Below are 21368 nucleotides of genomic sequence, written 5' to 3' on the forward strand. Positions count from 1 at the left end.
GGAATTACTTTATAAAACTGCTTTCTAAACTTGTAAAACTTTAGTGAAATGGGTGTGGGTTTTTTCTTTTATTTACTGGGATTAAAGATTTTTTTTCTTAAAAGACAAAGCAGTAATGTTTAAACTCCTTGACAAGTCGGCCAGACACGTTGTCACGTAGTGACTGCCCCGCGGTGATTCATTTCATGTTTGAAATGGCTATTTTCCAGGTTCTACATCGAGAGCATATCCTACCTGAAGGACAATGCCACCATTCAGCTCTTCTTCCTCAATGCTAAATCTTGTATCTACAAGGTAAGCCGCCTCTTTTTTTTCCCCTGTGTGTTGCTCTCATCACTATTTTGATTTATGAGACTACATTTGTGACACAAGATCATGGCTGTTGCAATGTCAGCTGTGCGCCAGCAGGGGGCAGATCGAGCTGAGACAGAAATCAGTGATAGCCTGGCGATACAGTTCACACTGTGGGCAGTACTATTCTTCACAGCTGAGGCTCTGTCATAGTAATGCTGCCTGTCTCGTCATTCGGGATCCTGTACGTTTCTTCAATGATTTTTTGTGAATGTGAAACTGTCATTGTTGCCTCTGAATCTGTATATGAATCTATTGACTGTGGGCATTTGTCCAGGTAATCTATTGGAGGGTCCAGAAGATAACTGCTCTCTGCTTCACTCTATTATTCAGAAGCTCCATTGCTGATTAGAAGAGTACTATAGACTCACTGATTTATTGAGGTTGTCTTCTACAAGTCTAGCACTGAATGACAGAGAAACGTTTGCAGATCGCCAGTTTCGGAAGTGACTGCCTAAGTGCGGAGCCTATTTAAATCTTGAACGGCCCTGATGCATTTTAAAAACAGCGGTTCACTTGCACTGCCTCCCCGTGTGAGTAATAGCTCATTCCCCCAAGCGCAGTCTGCGTGATTTGTTTTTAAACAGCATCTGAGAGCGTCAGCTCTTCACGGCACAGGACTCTGCTTGGATAGTCGTTGATCAAACAGCCTTTGTAAGGGTAAAGATGCATAGGGTGTTAGTGTCGAATCCAGGTCAGGTCGTCCAGAACCCCCCCCCTCGATTCCCCTCTTTCCCAGTCCCACCGCCATCGCTTGCTTTAGGGAGGCGTGGTGAATCATCTCTGCAGCCCAGCAATGCATCATTATGACACATTCCTGATGCTGCTTTGTCTTGTCACTTCCACTCATTATGGACTGGAGCAAGACCACCAGGATCCTGACCAGAAGATATATACAATACCTCTTCTTCTCCATGCCCCCTGTTTTGAGGCCATATCCTTTAAAGCAGTGTTTCCCAATCCGGTCCTCGGGGACCTGCAGGCGGTCCATGTTTTTGCTCCATCCCTGCTCCCGGTAACTGTCGGGCAGGGAGTTTGGAGAGAGACAAAACGTGGACCGTCTCTGGGTCCCCAAGGACTGGGTTGGAAATCGCTGCTTTAAAATTTTCTCGCCAAGCAGACGGCGAGACACACAGACAGTCTGCCCGCGTCCTTCCAGATCGAACTGATCGTGCGTTCAGCCCCTTCTTTCAAGAAGAGCTTCGACCTCTGCTTACTGTCAAGATCAAGGCAGCTTCCCTCATTAGAAGAAGAGATCTTTCTCAGAGATTCTAATTAAATCTGAGTGGTTGGCATACAAGTCCTCTTTGTCTGGCATCACTCAGGCCGTGAAAATAGAACTTAAAAGGAGAACTACAGTGCCTGAGAGGGAGGTGTCACCATGCAGTGGTCTGGTCTTCCAGACTCCGCCCCCTTGCTCTGATTGGCCAGAATCAAACACTTTTTATAGAGCAATACAGTTATTGGTTATTGTTATAACCAGTTAATGTTATTGTTGCCTGTTCCGTCTGCATCCCTCTGTTAAGTATTGATGCTTGTTTATCTGAAAGTTTAATTCAATATTTTGCTATATATCTCTGTCACACTGATAGAAATTCCTTTTAATGGGATGGTTTGTGATAAAATGATTCCGGTGTCCTAAAAGTGTCCTGATTAGTGATGCTCCAGCAAGATTAGCGGAGGCCCGTGGTCATTGGGCCTCGTTATCCAGGTACAGAAGGCTGTCCATGACACAGACTGACAAAGCCGGCTTCTCTCACTGCCTTTCAGGAGCTCATTGAGGTGGACAGTGAGGTGGTGTTCGAACTGGCCTCCTACATCCTCCAGGTGAGATTCCCAGGCTGCTGTCTGAAGGACTTGCTCTTGCCAAAGCCACATTGGGTCTACTTGCTGTACTGGGCTATACTGGGCTATACTTTTTTTTTTACATGAGTAATTTGCTCAGGGCTTGACCTTAGGTTGACCACTGTGCAGTATTCTGATACACATTGCTCATGTATATAAATGGGACACGCAGATAAACACATACGCAGACATTCATAGACAGAAGTATGCAACTGAGAAAGATATTGGGCCATCCTTGACTCTACTCTCTATGTCAATTCTAATATGCTTAACAGGCCGCCTCTTTAATGATGTCATTTGGCACCAGTCACTTCTGACCACTCCCAGCTACAGACACCTTCCCGATCAATGGATAAGTGAAATTCTATTTCCCGTTCCGTGTGTAGGAGTCTTTTTTTTTAATTGCTTTCCTTTGAACACATGTTCTTTACTGCCTCCTTATTCAAGTCGCCGAAACTATTAAGTTTTGGCTAAAGATCGCAACGAACATTACGTCGCAAAAGCTGTTCTGTTTCCCTTAAACTCTCGCACGCACATGGATTTTGATTAAAGCAATCCGGCCGGCCACATATTTGATCTAACCTGTGAGTCATTGTAATTTACAGCAATATTATGGCTAAGTTTGGCCCTTTTATTCAACATCAGCAAGTGATAGCTGCTCATGAGAGGAAGCCTGTAGATTCAGGAAATGAGGTCGTTGCCGTTTTTTTTCCAGTCAGGTTATGTGCGTGTTTTCAGTAAGAGTACACTGCGAAATTCCACGGTCGGGAGTTCCATGGTTAAACTGATTTTGCTACTGACGTTTTGTCTGTTTTGTGCTCAACATTATGTCAGCGGTGACCTCAAGACGCCCCTGCATTTATACAAAACAAAAACGTTGCTCCTCAACAACTCTTGGTGGATTTCATAACCCCCCCCCCCCTTCCCATCTCAGCCCCAAAGATCCAGGGCTAAAGCAGCGACAGTAAATTATTCATAACCTCCTTCCAAACTTCCAGACTAGCACATGAATAAGAAATCAAGGCAGGATCCCCGCTCCTCGTACATGGAACGATTTAATCTTCTTGTCGGAAGTGCTCTGTCTTGGGGTTCCTCCAAATGAGCCCTGGAGCTGAAAGGTGTTACGTTCCTGCGCCGGGGAGTGCATGGTGGGGGGGGGGTGCAGGGGGGGTTGAATTAAAGCCCAACAGGTTATTAAAAAACAGTCCAGCAAGGGAGCCTGCAGGTGCAAAAATATCAGGTGTCCGGGGTAAAATGACCTTCAAGGGATTTTCTCAGACGGCGAAGCGATCACATTTCCCAGCATCCTCAGCACAGGCCTGAATGAGCACAAGGACCCCCCCCCCCCACTTAATTAATTCACCCAACCCCTCTCACACAGGAAGCAGGAGTCGTGTGTAGATTTACAGTCAAAAGGATACGTTTAAGGATATTCATCTGGGTTGTAAGTGTATATCTGCTCAGAACAAAAAAAATGCTTTAACATTAGAACATATGGAAATTAACCAATGTTTAACAGAATAAAAATAATGAAAAGGAATTTCTTCCATTCACCAAAAACTTACTGATATCTTGTCAGACAGCTAGATGAACAGCGATTTGGTTTCCAAACCTCTCCTCAGGGTCACCGCAGCCATTCCCTGTATTTGTTTAATTTCACCACCGGCTCAATCAATTTATTATTTAATTAGTTAAAGAGTCAATGAGAAATTGATTAGCTATAGGAGGGATGCTAGTGGTTGAGTCAAAAAGCACATGGGGGTGTTAGATAGCTTTGACAGATATCATGGCTTTACACCCACATTTACGCCTCGTTTACGCACCATTTTCTTTGACTGCCTTTGACATTTGCACAGTCCTGCACACGAATGCGTCTTCTGACACTTTACTCATTCTCTGTCTCTCTCTCCTTAACCAGGAAGCAAAAGGCGACTTCTCCAGGTAAGGACACACTCGAGCAGTACTCTGTCATATACTCGAGCAGTACTCTGTCATATACTCGAGCAGTTACTCTGTCACATACTGAGCTTTAGCAAATGGCCTAGAGTGACCAGCTGTGGTTGGAGCAAGTGAGGACACATGCTGGGGGGGGGGGGCAGTGGTGTTGGCTTGGGGGTAGGTTAAGCAGAGTGTACAACAGTGCAGCCAGGTTCCGAACCTCTGAACCATACTGGCCCAAGGCTGTAATAAATGATAATCACAGGATTTGCCCTCCGCCACACACATCTCCCTCCTCATCATGTTCTGTGCATTTTTAGTGTCTTTTCATACAGAATAGTTCACAGCAGTTTTTCAGCTCTTTGTGGGGCTGACAGAGACATTATGCAGTGCACTGTGTGGCTACCAGCACTGCACAGACCAGGGCCCTCCTAGTCCGCTTTTTGTTAAATAAGCATCTTCAGCTTTCACGGAGTTCTCAATGAAGCGGTGGTTGCTCGGCAACAGTGCGGCAACAACTCTTCAAGAAGCACTTCAGTTTTACTTTTGTTTGCCGAACAGTTTATTCTTACTGTTTCACATTATCAACATAATGCAAAGATATTAATGAAAACATTTATTGGCTTTAAAAGAAAGTGAACGACAAAAGTATGAAATTGGATATTTGGAATAGCAAAAAAGTACTGCAATAGATGTGAATTTTATGGTGATAGGAAGTGAATAGGCTGTCACTGCCTTCCTCCTCGTCAGTCTACACTGTGACTGTATGTGCTTCCTAGCATGAGCAAACCTACCTCCTTTCATCCATTCAAGGAACAAGTCATAAGTGCAAAGAAGGGTCATGCCCCCCCCCCTGCAGCCCCCACAGTCTCAGCAGCTATGGCTCTCCACCTGTCACCCACCCACACATACACGCCACCCCTTCTCCCCCCACGGAGCCACGGCTCAGTCCTACGGTGCTTTTCAGTCAGTGTGAAATCCGTTCGGGTTGAAGGTTGCGCCGGGCGCCTGAGGAACAGACTGTGCATTGTGCCCAGGAACAATGACGTAGGGAAGGGAAGCAGCGCACTTGGCATCAGCCAGGAGTGTCAGTCTGCTCTCGCCATACAAAGCTGACTTTTGTGAGGCTGTTTTCCACCCTTTTCTTCTCCTTATCCCCTGGCTTCTGACATATTTTCCATGTCCAGGAGACATTGTTTTTGCATTTCTCCGCACATCCTTCCGAAGGCTTCAGGGGGCGCTGGTTTGTCTGTATGAGCGAGCCAGCGGGGAGGAATAAAAAGACAGACAAAAGGCTGTGGATGCTCACAGTACAATTGTTTTTCTGATCCTTAGATTAGAAAAGCGATTAATGAAGCAACTCCGCTTGTTTACCTTCCTCAGATTGTCCCTCTGGAAAACAAGCATATTAGCCTGCAACTTATGATAATGTTTCTGAGCCGCGTTCCTACGGAGTGCAGATGTTTTGGAAGCCAAAAGCAAAAATTGCATTTCTCCCGCCCTGTGGCATGTTGACAAAATGGAACATCGGATGACTTGGGCATCTATCTATCCATCATCCATCCATCTATCTATTTATCTATATATCTAATCGGCTGCTGGGGAAAACGCAAACCTGGGCAGAGAATGAGATGTTCAGGCAGAATTTTGGAGGCACTGCGTTCAGATTCTCTGTGCTGAGGGACAATAATAGTCTTTGCAGACCTACTGTGCCGGCCAGCCTCTAAGTAACAGGGCTTGCGGTAGTAATATAATTATCCTACTGTCACTCTAGCCTTGTTTGTGTGTTTTTAACCTGTAATAAGGTTGTTGACTTTCCAAAATAAGAGGAATAAGCACCAAGTGGAACTAGTCACCTACATGAACGGCCTGGAAAACAAGGAAGGTCAGGGGTCCAGTTATAGATCACTTTGTCAAGACTGACACAAGCCCGAAGTCCAAAGGGTAACCGTCTCCACATGACACGTGGGGGCAGACAGTCAGGCCATATGCTGGGGTTAGGCTTGGGGGAGGGATTCTGTTATCTGAAATTTGATTCAAGCTTTTCAACCGCCCCCCCCCCCCCCCAATGGGAATCGTCTGTCTTCACTTGATACCTTCATTATGATATATTTATCGTTCATACAGGCAAAGCGGAACTCCCAGCAATGAAAAACATGATGCAACCTCCAAACCATTTGACCAACATTGGCCCAGACCTACATTTCAGATCAGATTAAATGTACCCAGTGCTACGCTAATCAAACAGCTGCATTCCGCCGTGGACCCACTCCTCCCCCGCACATCTTCCCAATACTGAAATTCCATCCTTCGCATTTCATCGAGACGAACCATATTTAGCACCTCTAGATGTTGTCGGGTCGTGTTAGTCATTAGCCTGTGGCTGTTGGGGGGCCGCGGTTCTGTTCTTACCGTGTTCTGCCTCTTCTCGTGTTACATCATCAGCGATGACGCCACCCGGGCCGATTTGAAGAAGCTGCCAGCTTTGCCCACCCAGGCCCTGAAGGAGCACCCATCGCTGGCCTACTGGTAAGTGGCAGCCCCTGGAGAAGGTGACAGACCTCATAACGTCGGGAAGCCCTCAAAGAAGCTATAAGCACAGTCTATATATATGCTGAAAATCCAAAACGATGGTGATAAATCCATCTGCTTCCGGGTAAGCTTTAAGTAGACAGTCCTGACTTCATTTTCAGTGGATACCTTAAATTTATACGACTGGAATTAAAATCTTGAGGACACAGATATAGGCATTGTGCAGTTGAGATAAATTGTAAATGAATGTGGATCTTTTTGTAATCTGACAGTTGAATTCAGAAATACTGTAAGGTTTTATTTCAGTCCCAGGAGCTGAGTTTGATCTTGAATATGTCCAACATGTTGTCATAGGATTTGCACGAAGTCTCACTGTTAAGGGTTGTTTTCTTTAGTAATGCCCAAGAAAAGCAGCCCAGCAGAGGAGAGAGGATTTGCAAAATGGGAATAGTGACCAAAAGTATTGAGTTACTTGTGGTGAAACATCAGTTATGCTAATTCAAGGTGGAGCTTCTTAATTATGAGCTAGAGAGTGCTGTTATATAACCTTTTACTTCCTCAATATTACGTTTCTGCTGCCTGTCCCAGCCAGTTCTGAGGTAACTGCTCATATTCATGCCCAGAGTGGGCAGGGTTCCAGCGGGGCAAGCGTGGAGTGGGCGTGGCCCAGGCAAGAGTGGGAGTGGCAATGCCAGGTGTGCAGTGGGTGTGGCCCGCGAAGGCATGGGCAAGCTTTGAGTGAGCGTGGCCCAGGCAGGAGTGGAGTGGGAGTGGCAATGGCAGGTGTGCAGTGGGCGTGGCCCAGGCAGGAGTGGAGTGGGAGTGGCAGGTGTGCAGTGGGCGTGGCTCAGGCAGGAGTGGAGTGGGAGTGGCAATTGGCAGGTGTGCAGTGGGCGTGGCTCAGGCAGGAGTGGAGTGGGAGTGGCCTGTGAAGGCGTGGGCAGGGATTGAGTGGGCGTGGCCCAGGCAGGAGTGGAGTGGGAGTGGCAATGGCAGGTCTGCAGTGGGCGTGGCCCGTGAAGGCGTGGGCAGGTGTTGAGTGGGCGTGGCCCAGGCAGACATGGGCAGTCCACAGTGGGCAGACCCAGCAGGTGTTGGCCAGCGTGCTGGGATCCGGCACAGCTGTCAGACAGAGCGACTCTGCACCATGGCAGCTGCAGACGTCCTCTCCCACCCCCACCCTGCCAAAACCCCACTCAGTAAGTCTGGCTGCTGAAACTAGGAAGCTTGAAATTTCCCACCGTGGAGTCGCTTCTCAAATTTAGAGTCGCTTTTATGCTGAGCATTTGCTTCTTTGGGGGTGCAAGTTCATAAATCACAGACTCTTTCTTAATGTATCTGCATTTATTGCCCTGCTCTTTGCACACTACAAATCCTGTTCCAAAATCCAAATCTTCAGGAATTCGAGAACCAACACTGTATAATTGAACTTTCTTCCCTTGTGGTAAGGGGTACTGTGTCACCATTTGAAAATGAAATGTCTAGTCTGTTTACCAGCTCTGCTGAATTAAATGCTCTTAATCAAATTCGATATCTTACTTCAAATAAGTACAGATCCTCCCCCGGGCTACAATGGGGTTATGTTCCGATAAACCAAAAATATTTTAAGGCAAAAATGCATTTTAATACAGTACACCTAACCTAACAAATGTCATAGCCTAGCCTTAAACATGCTTAGAACACTTACATTAGCTTACAGTTGGACAAAATCAGAAACACAAAGCCTATTTTATAATATCTCATGTAATTTATTGAATAATATACTAAAAGTGAAAAAGAATGGAATTGGAATACCCATCGTAAAGTCGAAATATCGTAACATAGACCATCGTAATCTGGGGAGCGTCTGTATTACAGAGATCTTGGTATACCATGCTGGTCCACAAAGTGTCTTTGGACTGTAATATGAATGACCTATGTCAGAAGATGGAAAACATCCAGACCCAGGTTACTATGATATGCAGAAGTTGATGTGTGTGTGTTTGTGTGTCTGTCAGTGAGGACCGGGTAATGGAGCACTACAAGAAGCTCAGCGGTCAGTCCAGAGGACAAGCCATTGTCAAGTGAGTATAGCCTATAGAGGAAACTCACCTTCAGGCACCACCATCTTCCAAATCAAAAATTAATCGCACCATGTAACCGGACTTTAGACCTTGTTGTTCTGATCCAAATGGACTGACATGGAAGCCACGTGTCCACTCCTTCTTCTCATTTTCAGTTACATGAGCATAGTGGAGTCTCTCCCCACCTACGGAGTCCATTACTATGCCGTGAAGGTAGGACTGCGTGACGCTTCTGTCTTAAGGGCCGGGGAGGTATTAGGTTAAGCTGCAGTATTAACCGCACCGTTAAGATTTCAGTGGCATTAGTTAGTTAAAGATCATAGAATCGGCCATAAGCCAGCTACATGAAATGCATCCAAATCAGTCCAGTAAGACTGTAAAAGTCCATCTTGTATGTTGAAACATACGTAATGAAGACCAGCTGTGAAAGACGTGGGAAATAAGGGAGAGCCGCGTCCTCTAGCATGGCTCAGTAGAAGGACCTCAGAAGAGCGCAGTTAGCATGGATGGGGGATGCATGGTGTATAAGAGCTTCTGAGTGACCCTCCTCTCCAGGGAGACAACATTAATGGCAGGGAGTAAACTGGCAGTTTGACCTGGTTTTAAAGCTCTTTGAGGCCCATTTGCACTAACACCTGTGGAGGCAGGATAGTGTGACCCAAGTGTGCTCTCCCTTCAAGTGTGATCTCCCTTCTCTAATGCCTGAATCTGCTCACTGGTGTGACAGGACAAGCAGGGAATCCCGTGGTGGCTGGGGCTGAGCTACAAAGGGATCTTCCAGTACGACTACCAGGACAAGGTGAAACCGAGAAAGGTGAGCATACCCCGTCTGTCCGGCAGAGCTGCTCGTTCACACCGTCCACAACAACGGTAATCAGTTCACAGGTCCAGTGTTCAGTACACAACGCATTGGTGGATCATAATATCAGACAACACATTTTGTATCGTTCGTTTTTTGGGGTCCTGCCGTCTGATGGATATCACGCATGCCTTTGATTTCCAGATTGCTAATGGCTAACTGGAAATTCAGTCAGCGATCCAGCCATGCAGCTTCGCATTCCTATAGCAGTTACAGTCTGCATCTTGCATCTTGTTGATCAGCTGTGCTTTGCCGTGGCAGTTGTCGGTTTTAGTTCTTGGATGGTATTCAAGCCTTTCTGCCATGCAATTCTGGGAGTCAGACCTCCATTTCCCCCTGGTAAGGACCCCCCCCTCCATCTGGTTTGGGGACCCCACCCTCCTGTGGCGATGCCTTGTCACCAAAGCTGCCTTGTTCTCTTTTCGGTGATGTGGCAGACCGCCGTGTTTATTCAGAGCAACGGTTTCACCCTCAAGCCTAGCATTTTGTTTACAGAAAGTCTTAAGGGTGATAGGTCACTTTGTGCCATTGCCACGAACCCCGTGGTTGCAGACCACGGTTTTGAGGAAAAACAAGAAGCAGGAGGACACCGAAACAGAATCACTTCCTAGAAACCCGACGATGAGCTCGAAGGATGGTTTCTGCTTGGTCCCCTGTCCTTTCAGCGCACGTGTTTTCATTTTAGGCAGACTACAGTAGATGTTTCTGAAACTCAGTAGCCATGAGTATTTCTGTGGTGTGGTTTGTAGCAGATCGTGGCTTCCCTGTGGGACATGTAACCTTATGGGACTTAAGATCTCCATTTTTTTTTGTCAGTAGAGCCGTACTGGCTCTTTGGGCTTCCGTTACATGGACTCAAGGGATGCAGGTCACCGTGGTGACCTTTGGATGTCCCTCCCCCACTCCAACAGATGTCTGATGTAGTCAAGACATTGATAGAAAGGTGGGAATGATGTGGGTCCATAAACCAGCTTGATGATCTGAAATTGGATAGTTTTGAAACAAGGTGCCATGACGGAAACTGTTTCGTCTAACATGTTGCTTGCTAACCTACCCGAAGACACACAGAAGTGAGGCTCAGCTGCTCTTCAGCTGTTGACAGGCGGGTCATGCATTCTTCAGGCATTTTTTGGTTCTTTATGCACCCTAAACCTTCAGGAGCGCACATCCTCATGTCTTTCTGTGTCATCAGTGGTTCAGCCAGTCATAAATAAGGGGCCAGGGGGTAATGGGACTGACTCCCACCTCCACACACTCTTGACCAACCCAACTTGCTCTGGTTTCGTTGTCACCCAGATCATGCTGGAGGGTGGTCGGTGAGGAACAATTTCTACTGGAAGGGCTTCAGAGATCTGCTGCACCAAAGCTCTCAAAGCCACCCCTTGGCCTCACCCCCAGACTGTATTTATCAAGAGAATGTGGGGCAGAAAATATGCTGGAGAGGTCTGAAGGCTGTTCAGTAAATAGAGTTCAAAGCAAAATCAAATCAAAGCAAAAAAAGAGAACAGTTGGAGTAATTCAGATGTGGTCTCAGTTGCAAAATTATACAATCCCACGTAATAGAACTGCTCTGGGGATTACGCTCATGGGGAGGTAAGATGCCGATGTCGTGGAACGGATGTAGGGCTCAGAGAAGCAGAGCGGACTCTGAACCACAGCCAGTCAGACTCAGGGGCCCAGTGACCAGCAGCTGCGAAAATCAAATGGAAAAACAGGACCATTTTCATAGTGCTGCTGACTCAAGAGGATGTCGTAAATTAGCACGAAGGAGACCACAAGTTATCAGGTCCTGAAAGTATGACATTCCAGTGCTGAAAGTGGTGGAGTTTACGAGGGCCACCAGCAAGCCCTGGGCTTCCCTGACCCTCTCGGGAGCCTCACTAACATTACCCCTGAGTCTCAGCTTCCCTTGAGTTCTGGTAGACAGCAAAACATGCAGAGTGCATGGGAACAATTTGTGTTTTTAAGTTTCCTTGGCTGGTGTTATTCATCCTATTTCATTTGAAAAGAGAATCATTCTTTCACTCTTTCACAGCATGTTGGTTAGGCACCTTCACCTTAGTGCCATCACCAACAGTCCACAGTTGATCTCTGAGCTGTTTAAAACTAGTTAAAGGTAGTCTTACCACCTAAAAAGGAGACAAGAAGTGGAAGCCTGGTTATGTCAAGGGCAGTGCCAAAACTACTAAGTGTGTTTGGGCATAGATTCTCAGATGTTGTTGTAAAATCTGAGCTTGGGCTGCATTTGAGGACCTTTTGGGTCGCTCTCCTTTGATCCAGTCATTCAGCTCGACTTGGTGGTAAGTGAAGCAGGGAAACTGTATCTTGGGAATTCTCAGATATTTATTACCGTGGTAACTGCTGTTCCCTCCCCAGCAGCTGCTAAAGAAAGAGCCTCTGCCAAATTTTCAGGACGTCATAAGGAGAGCATCCACGGGAGAGTGCACAGGACTGGAATTCTTCATTTTGGGTTCCTCACGCCAAAGATATAGGCAATACAAATACAGATAGGTGACTTGTCAGGGTTCTGGGGAGACGTCCGCATGCTGCATTGGCGGGAGGAACTGATTATCGCCCGTGTAACTCCTGGGATGCAAACTTCAATTCACCCGGCCTGCTGGAACTACAGCAGTCACGTTACATTTTATCTCTGCCCGGGCCACCTATCATCAGTCTCTGTGTCAGCCTGCTCACTTTCCCCCCTGCCGCCTTAAACCCGTGTGTCATTTAACCCACAATCCCAATGAACAGGGCCACCGCGTTTGGGCCAAGACGTCGCCAAAATCGGCCTTTTTGTACTCTTCGAAATTCCCTCAAGAAGAAATCAATCCTTCGCTTTGTCTCAGCAGCAGCTGGATAGGTGGAGGTGGTCAGGGTCCTCTCAAGAGATTTTGGGGACATGCTCAACATAATCTTGGCAGCACTGACACCGATGTGATCATTAACCCAAATGATTAACTCCTTCGGTTGACGTTAAGTCCAAAGTATCCCACAATTGGTAGAAACGGCCCTGTGCTGCCACAGAAGTATGCAGCATGATTAAAGATGGCGTGAATCTTAAGAAACGTGGGGTTTGTTTGTTTTTTATGGGTGCCTCTCAGAGGTGGAGGCGGTCGTGGGAAACTGGAGGGAGGTCCGCCTAATGAATTCAGGTCTCAACCTCGTGGAACCCACCTCCCCTCCGAGCGGTCGGGAAACCTGGGGGGAACCATGAGCCAGATTATGGGGCTTGGACCGAGACATGGTGACATGCTGGAAATATTAGTGGGTCCCCCCCCATCCCTGTAATGGGAGTGCATCCGGCTAAGATCGCCCTGGGATATACCATTGTGAGGGAAGCGGGGGGGGGTCACATACTCCAAAGGGCAGCCGGGCGCTTGGCAGGAATCACTTTTAGGAGGAGCTAATGGGGGGCCATGACCCCCCCTGGGTGGGGTGGGGGGGGGTTGACTAAAGAACTGCATGAAGACAAGGAGAATGGTACACGACCAGGTAGTCTATTAATACCTGGCAGTTCATTCGTTCGTGACCCCTTCTCCTCTTTCCAGATTTGGGAGGTTTTCAGCACCGTTCTTTGTGCCCAGAGGGCTGGAAGGATTACACTGCCGCCAGTGTTCATCCTGCGAGGTGATTTGGTCTTAAAGATACGATACAAGCCGCAACCCTCATTGTAAATCCATCAAAAAATGACCAAAATGCATTCCAGACGGATGCAGACGTAGGAAGAAATTGCCGGGATGGTATAGCCTTCCTCCAAAACAGGATTCTTATTGGATGCTGATTAGGTGGTGAACTGAGAGCATCGGAGTCCTCTCGGTGCAGTCAGGATGAATCAGCAGTTACGGGATTAATCGAAATTATGAAGCTGGCTGAAAGCGTTTTACTGAAAAGGCGACGGTTCAATCGGGCGTGAAGACAGGTAGAGCTGATTGTGGCATGTAGGGCGGTTCAAGTACGCAGAGAACATTCTAGCAATGTTCACAGCCATTTGCATTCCAGGGGAGGGAAAGGAGCATCTGCCCAGTTTGTATGTGGACCTCCCGCTTTCCCCCAGTGGCTATCAGCCAAACTTCAACTTTAACCTCTGTAACCTCTGCTTTTAACGCCTCCCTAACACTATATTTTTCGGTTGTGCCGTTGCCATGGTAACAAGGGACACAAGGCAACCTCGAGTGTCAGACCGAAGATAAATATGAGGTGGGGTCTGCTGCAGCTTGGAGCTACCCCAGGAAGCTGAGATGAAAGATGAATTTTTGGTGGGGAAGGGGGGCATCTGGGGGGGAGGGGGGTTAGTGTCTTCATGGATTGGCGTCACACTGGAGCCAGGATTGTGTCAGGGGTCTCCCTGAGCCAAGTCCACCCCCCCTACTGCCCCAACTCCAAGCTCCTGTCAAACACTGTTGTTCTTGGTCCTAACAAACAGGCCCTTGGCCCTGAAATAACTCCCTTCATTCGCAGCAAACGCCGAACCCTGAAAGGCCGCCTCTTTGTGCTGAAGCCCTAGTTTTGCTTCCTGTCCAGGCGGGTGTTTTACACAAATCGATTTCATTCAATAGGATGAGTTAACTAGTTCTCCTAAAAAAACACTACGGCTTTGAGTTTACAAAACTGTTCATTAGTTTTGGGTTATATAACCCACTCCCACATTTTTCTAGTTAGGCTGTAACTTGAGGGGTAAATTTGTAATTTAGATTCAGTCTGCAGTGGCTCAATGTTGACAGAAAGGCTGATCCTTCAAGAAACGCACGTTTCCTTCCCCCTGCCTGTCTGTCACCCTTTTGGGCCTGTCAACGCCGTAAATTGTTTAGTCGTGGAAACCAGCGAGTAGGACTTCCGAGTTCAGTCACCGCAAGTGCATTTTGTCTCCTGGGGCTTTTCTTCCTACAGCAGGCTCCCCAGTGGAAAGTGTTTCCCAATGGAAGTTTGCTCTTTTTTCCACTGAAGAGGGTCTTTGAAAAGACGCTAAACAAAACAGAGAGAGCTTCTTCTCCGTGGGGCTGAACTTCTCCGTGGGGCTGAACTTCTCCACTATGCTGTGACCCCGCCCCCCTGAGCCAGAGTGAAATGCCAGAGCCTGCTGTTGCAGGAAGCGTGGTCCCACTGGGAGGTGGGAGGGGTCGGGCAGGAGGCGGGACAGGCAGTCCCCCCCCCCCCCATAGAGGAAGTGTCTCTGTGCTGTGGCTTTACATTCCCAGGGCTGAGGCTGCTGCCTGCTCACCAGTCCACGCAACCCCTGACAGATTTTACTCCCACAAGGAGGGGGGCAAATGGGTGGGTCGGCTGTGTCGTTTTAGCCAAACAGGGCTGGGGGCGGGGGGGGGGGAATGCTGGGGGGTGGGAAACCGCTCACCAGAAAAGAAACTCCACCCCCTAGGAGCGGAGAAGTTCTGGACGGAGCAGAGAGTCGCGGAGCCTGGATATGATCAGCTCCAGGGGTTTGGCGGTGTGCGCCGCTCAGGATGTAACGTGGGAAAGACGGGACGAGGGGGCAGAGTGACGCGGGCCTTTCTCTCTCCCACACCCCAGGTCTTCCAATGGAGGCAGCTGGAGAACCTCTACTTCAGAGAGAAGAAGTTTTCCGTGGAAGTCCATGACCCTCGCAGGTAACTCTATATAACAACTCCCGGCCGTGGTTAAACTCCTGACGTTAACTTTATCAGCTCGTGCAGTTGGGAGGGAATAACCAGCTACCTTGTAGTATTTTTCTCTCTTTATACTTTTATGTTCTGCAGTTTCAATCCTGTAAACAATTGTGCTGAAAATACTCTGTAGAAGTACACTGTGTGTAAATGATGAGTTGTTATTGTTATAGTGCTGTTTCTGAAGCTCTGTAAATGTGGTAGGTCTGCGCTCGAGGCTCCAGCATCGCTGCTCTGTTTTAACACGTCTCCTGTGATGTGATCCTCTCGCTGGTGTTCCTCTCCCTGTGCCGAGAGCACTCGTACATCTCAGACATTTGATTGAATGCCCCCACCCCCCCCCCGTAACCCCCCAGGCAGCGATGCAGAGCAGATCCCTGTCATCTCGGGAAAGCACGTTTTGGGGTTACTTTGTATGGGGGTCCCCCTCCCAGTCCGATCTCACTCGAATAGGCTTCAAGGAGAGTAGCTCTGCCCCCCCCACCCCCCAAAAAAATGAGTTCCATCAAAAAAAAAAGATAGAAAGTGACAGTTTCTCGCCTGATTGTTGCTGCTGGAAATGGCCCCCACCCGAACCCGATGGCTATCAGCGTCGCGTGCGGAAACAAACATCATTTTCAGCCAAGTGCAGTGAGCCGGGAGATCGCTTTTGCAATACACCCCAGCTGTTAAACAGAATGAGAAAGATGCTTGTCTGTTAGACAGCGGCCTGGGGGAATTGTGGTCAGTCGCGTTTGACTGCAGGGCGGGGGCACGGGGGGCAATGGGCAACTTTGTGGGGTGAAATTAGCAAAGATGGCGTGCTGATTTAGTTTATCAGCTGAAAGTTGGGAATTACCACTATTACTAAATTGGTATTTGTTCTACAGAAGCTGCACATTGATATGAAGTAACTATTTAAAATTTGTAATGGATTTTTAAAGTCACACAGTAGAGTCAGTAGGGATTCCATTCCACGCCTCCAGCTGTTCTGCCTGATTTCATGACGGTTGTTCTTTGGGTACCTCGATTCCTCTCACAGCCCAGAAACATGTGGTTACTCTAAACCACCCATAGAGCGTCATGATTGCGTGCGTGAATGTGTTCCCTGTGGTCGAGTGGCATCCTGGTGCCACCCGCCTCATATTCTAAGTATCCTGGGACAGATTCTGGGCTTACGGTGTCCATGTACCAGATCAGCCGCTTTAGAAAACGGACGGATGGATTTAATCTATGACATCATTATTAGGTAAAATGGCTGTTTCAGTGAATATAAAGTGGAATCGTGTTTGACCTAACTGCAGGGCGTCGGTGACCCGAAGGACGTTTGGCCACAGTGGGATCGCAGTGCACACCTGGTACGCCAGCCCCACCCTGATCAAAACCATCTGGGCCATGGCTATTAGCCAGCACCAGTTCTACCTGGACAGAAAACAGAGCAAGGTCAGTGCTTGCGTGTGTGGAAAACATTATAATAAAAGTTTTTAAACAGCAAACAATGTCTGGTCTAGCAGAGATGTTCCACTGTGGGGGTTTGATACAGCGGGGGGGGTTGTCTGTTTCCACGTTGGGTTGTGGGTTTGCTAATGGGCATTGCGGCATTTTGGCACGTGGTTCAGGCTCTAATATGTTGAGCTCGATCCTTTCTTAAGACATCTGAAGCCATCAAAGGTCCACTTCTTTCAACTGGAAACATTTGCTTTTATTTTTCAGTCTAAAATCCACGCGGCAAGGAGCCTGAATGAAATAGCAATTGACTTGACAGAAACGGGAACACTGAAGACCTCTAAGTTGGCCAACATGGGCAGCAAGGGCAAGATCATCAGCGGTAGCAGCGGGAGCCTTCTCTCCTCAGGTGAGCATGGGCCAACCAGCCCTCACCCAAGTTCTGAGCTCAGACCAACCAGGTTTCACTGTAGTACCATGTTTTGACCAACCAGGCCCCGCGTTAAATACACGGCCTTTGAATGTGGCCAGACCATGGTCTACCTACTAGTGGAAATCAACTTGGTACAAGAGATGGCCCCAGTGATTCAAATTGATGTATAGTAACCTTGCAGAACATTCTGGATCTCCAGCTTGTTTGCAAAAGCTGAAACTGATCAATTTAGAGTATCATTTCCACATTGTTTTTAGCCTGTTTTCATATCGTGTCCGTTACCAATGCAGCTGCCTTGAAGCATTTCAGTAACTTTTCGAATGATAATGTCCATTAATTAATGTTCCCATTGGGATCCCAAACACCGTGCCTGTGACTGCGACCACAATGCTGGAAGAAGGAGACCATGTGCAGAATGACCTGGAGCCCCAGTGTCTCCCTGCTGTTGATTTAGCAAGGTCTAGGTTTCACTTCTTTGTGTGTAGAGGTCTACATAGAAAATGCTTCCTAATTAGGGTCATTGTTTCTGCTGAGATCATCCTGTCTGCTACAGAGGGAGCCTGTCTTGGTTTTCCTACTGTGGAGTTGACCAGAAGCAGAAAAACAGCTGCTGGGGTTGTTTGGAGTGGCTTAGATGTGTAAATGTGCAAACGTGCTCAGAAGGTTTTTAGCCTGGGTGTAAACAGTTATGTCGGCCATGTTTGGTTTGTGGATGTGCGTAACAGCTCGCTGGACAAGGTTAATAGATGAGGTTAAGCTGTGTGAAGCAGTCTGCTTACAAGGAACTGTGAGCTTTTGCAAGCTTTAAATATTTATAAAACTAACCGTGCGAGTTTCTTGGCTGGGGACAAGCTACAAACTCCCCTTACATGTTTTCTTAGCCTTTGATGGATACATAGGTTTGCCATAACGGGAATAATTAGAGTCAGCATTGTGCAAGCATGAGCTTTTGATGGCAGTTTCGCTAAACCATTATCCCTGAATTTGTAATTCCCACGATTTCATTCAAAATTGAACTATTTTCAGTTCTTTCAGTGATCCCAGTAAGAGCCGCGTTAAGACTGTGCTAACAGGAACTCTGCTGTCGTTGATTTCCTGGCATGGCGCGGCGATCCGTGTAACTCGGCACAGTCTCCCGCTGTCCGGCAGATCCAGTGGTCTTACAGAGGTTTTCCCTGCGCCAACATTCCAGCAGACCACAGTGCGGTACACGGCTTGGGTGGAGAGTGAGTTCGCATCTTTGTCCTGGGAAACGGGAACTGAAACATCGGCCCTGCCTCTTGCTCGTGTAATTCGAAGGAGTAAAAATGTCACCTAAGAAGCGTTCAAAAAGTCCCTGCATCAGTCCTGCAGGAAGACTTTCTAGGGAACTTTGGGAAGGCCCGGCACCCCAGACTGACTGTGCCAGAGGGGGTGCCCTGCCCCCACCCTCTAAACCTCTGAGGGACAGGATGTTGGGCTACCCAGCCTGTGGGCAGGGAAGCGAACAAACATCCTGAGAGCCGGGGGGGGGGGCCCTACTGGCCTATAGGCCAACTTTATTAACCAATGGGAGATCTAGCTTATCTGCTCCCTCTTTCCACTGAGAGAATCTGAGCAGTCAGGGACTCGTGTTATTCCCTGAAACCACAGGCAGGGTGCGTGTCATTAGTAATCATCTACAATACCTCCAGAACTTCAATTGATAATGGTATCTTGTCTTCACCTTCAGTTGTAGAGAACTTTGCCTCGTTTTGAGTCAGTAAGACTTCCGCCTATATTCCGTCACCTTCTATACGGTCCTGGAATACTACAGTACATATATGTCAGAATACTTCCTGTTCATTCGCTTGTTTTGCGTGAATGAGTGCAAGGCCTTAGAAAACAATTTCCCTAATATGCCCCCAAGCTCTCCCTGTCCTCGTTTATTCGTCATATCAGGCGTAAAGGCAGATTACTTTTATTTTGAAAGGTGTCGTTAGCTGGTAAGATGATCCTCAGCCAGTCTGTGGGTCGGCAGTTATTGATGAATCACCCTGCAGCTTCCAGCCTGTCCATGGTTCCCTTCTGCACACGCTCAGAGCGTTACGTTTCGTGGAGCTGCTGTGCCAAGGAGAAACTTTGAGGTAAATGTTCTTAGAAAAAAGTTGACACCGGCGGGCCTCGATCCCGCAATTAGCACGATGAATTGGCCCTGCAATTCACAATTCAAACGGCACAAGGGCAGGGTGAGTCCGAAAGGCATACAATAGCAGTCCTAAAGAGCTGTGTAGAAACTCCACCTAGTTACCGGAGCCCACAAAGGAAATCGGGGACAAGGGAATGTAGGCCATTCTGCCAGGTTCATTGCGGACAAATACGAACAGGGGGAAAAAAAACACTCCAAGCCGCATTGTTACAACTTTCCTGTTGTTTTCCCGTCAGAGTTTCATGGTAGTAAATGGGCCCCTTTGCTTAATCCTCCCTTGTTATGGGGAATCCACATTTGCAAGCGGCTGACCCCAGGCCAGATAGACTCCCCACGTCACCCAGCTTGCTCAGTGTCTGCAAATTAGGGGGACGTCTTCACGGATGCCTTCCACTCATCTGCAGCCTGTTGTGTAGGAACAGCTACAGTATGGTCTTCTCCCTTATTAGCTGAAGTATCATTATGTGAGGTTGCTGGTTTAGGGTGTGTCAGAACTTAAAGAGGAAGAACAGACTTAGTTGGGGTCTATTTAGTTAATTCATATGGGTAAGGTGTCCTAAGTTGTCTTTGCCCCCGCCCCCTCCCTGTGACTGACCCCCCTTCCTGTCCCTAAACCTCATTATTGAAAGAAAGTATTTCTCAAACCCACGTAAACATCCTGCCAGAGGGTGCAGATGTAGCACGCAGTATCCCGTCAGGATGCGGCTCGCATTATCTGACTGCTTGGAGAGAGAGACACAGACACCAAACCCCCCCCCACCCCGAGTGAGCAATACTTTGTCCTTTTAACTTACAATCGAACATGATGGGGACACAGTTTCCGCCTCCGCTTTGAGCATCAACATCACACATGACGTAGCATCGGCAGAAAGGTCACTCGTCATCAGAGCTAACTTTTTCTATGGATTTCGTTCTTGTCGTTCCTGTGCCAAACTTCCTGGTAGCGGCTCATGACCAGTGCCGTCCGCAGTGATCTCCATCTTCAGAGGTCGTGGGGCTGCTGCCTGGCGGGTGGAGCGAATAATTATGGTGTCCCTGAACAGGCTCCCAGGAGTCTGACAGCTCCCAGACGGCCAAGAAGGACATGCTGGCTGCGCTCAAGGCCAGACAGGAAGCCCTGGAGGAGACCCTGCGTCAGAGGCTGGAAGAGCTCAAGAGCATCTGCATCCGTGAGGCGGTAAGAGCGCCACCTGCAGGTTTCTGTAGCACATTTCATCTCTCATAATCACAGACTTCTCCAGCTGGTTTCTTTAATATGGAAACACAAAAAAAAGCCATTAGCAGACTGTGATTTATTTGTTCTTGTAGTCAGAATCCTAAGGATGCCACTAGAAGGGAGGTTTCTCTCTCTCATGCTTTTTCCGGAACCAGGAGCTGACGGGGAAGCTTCCCAAAGAGTACCCCCTGGAGCCAGGAGAGGAGCCACCCATGGTGCGCCGCAAGATTGGCACGGCCTTCAAGCTGGACGAGCAGAAGATAGTCCCCAAGGGAGAGGTGAGAGTGGCCATATGACACAGTGGGGGTGGGGGGGGGTCTTCTCTGTGGAAGTCTACTGTAAAGTCTGCTGGTATCACCAACCCAACCTTGACCTCAATATACCCATCCTGACGGAGTTCCTTTATTCTTCATTGTTTTCTTTTTCTACAAATAGCCTTGTTTTATTTGAAGGAAGCTGCGATAGAGAAACTGCGCATTTTGAAACTAGGCCAAAGGAAAGGAATTTATACGGGAACATCGGCATGGTTTGCAAATTTACGAAGCCCAGTGACTCTGGACTTTGCCAGACTTCAGAGTTTTAGCTTGATGAATACAGTTTGCTTGAAGTCCAACGTGGAATCACTAATGTAACACATCACCACACATGTGTTTTCTGGGAGGTGCAGTGATTCTACTCCTCTACTCCTGTCTGGTCTAAGAATAGCAGCTCTGGCCGGTTTTGCTACCTACTGTGTTTCTGGGCCTCTGCCCTAGACTTGAGGTCACAGGCAGTGTAGTCATCCAGCCCACAAACACGAGGGAGCCAGCGATCGGCATGGAAACCACTACTGCTGTTCTCTTAAACCTCCACCACCCCCTCCCCCCCCCCCCCTTGATAAATGGCATATCCCGGGCTTCT

The 21368-nt window shown here is 48.0% G+C and overlaps 1 protein-coding gene across 13 annotated transcripts in view; it reads left to right on the top strand.

Moving 5' to 3' along the window:
- The window catches only part of frmd4a (FERM domain containing 4A), a 136806-nt gene that overhangs the window by 104914 nt on the left and 10524 nt on the right, over positions 1-21368 (top strand). For 9 of the 13 annotated variants that reach the window (XM_072702721.1, XM_072702751.1, XM_072702809.1 and 6 more), the window contains exons 5-16: positions 210-294; positions 2122-2178; positions 4115-4137; positions 6580-6663; positions 8664-8729; positions 8885-8942; positions 9457-9543; positions 15115-15190; positions 16507-16649; positions 16920-17061; positions 20296-20429; positions 20624-20746. In XM_072702721.1, the coding sequence (XP_072558822.1) occupies positions 210-294; positions 2122-2178; positions 4115-4137; positions 6580-6663; positions 8664-8729; positions 8885-8942; positions 9457-9543; positions 15115-15190; positions 16507-16649; positions 16920-17061; positions 20296-20429; positions 20624-20746 (1078 nt within the window). Of the gene's footprint in view, positions 1-209; positions 295-2121; positions 2179-4114; positions 4138-6579; positions 6664-8663; positions 8730-8884; positions 8943-9456; positions 9544-13879; positions 14860-15114; positions 15192-16506; positions 16650-16919; positions 17062-20295; positions 20430-20623; positions 20747-21368 lie in introns of those variants that run through there. The other 4 variants (XM_023808894.2, XM_023808902.2, XM_023808891.2 and 1 more) reach the window with 2 other exon arrangements.

This window comes from Paramormyrops kingsleyae, chromosome 1, assembly GCF_048594095.1.
Source record: "Paramormyrops kingsleyae isolate MSU_618 chromosome 1, PKINGS_0.4, whole genome shotgun sequence".
NCBI lineage: Eukaryota > Metazoa > Chordata > Actinopteri > Osteoglossiformes > Mormyridae > Paramormyrops > Paramormyrops kingsleyae.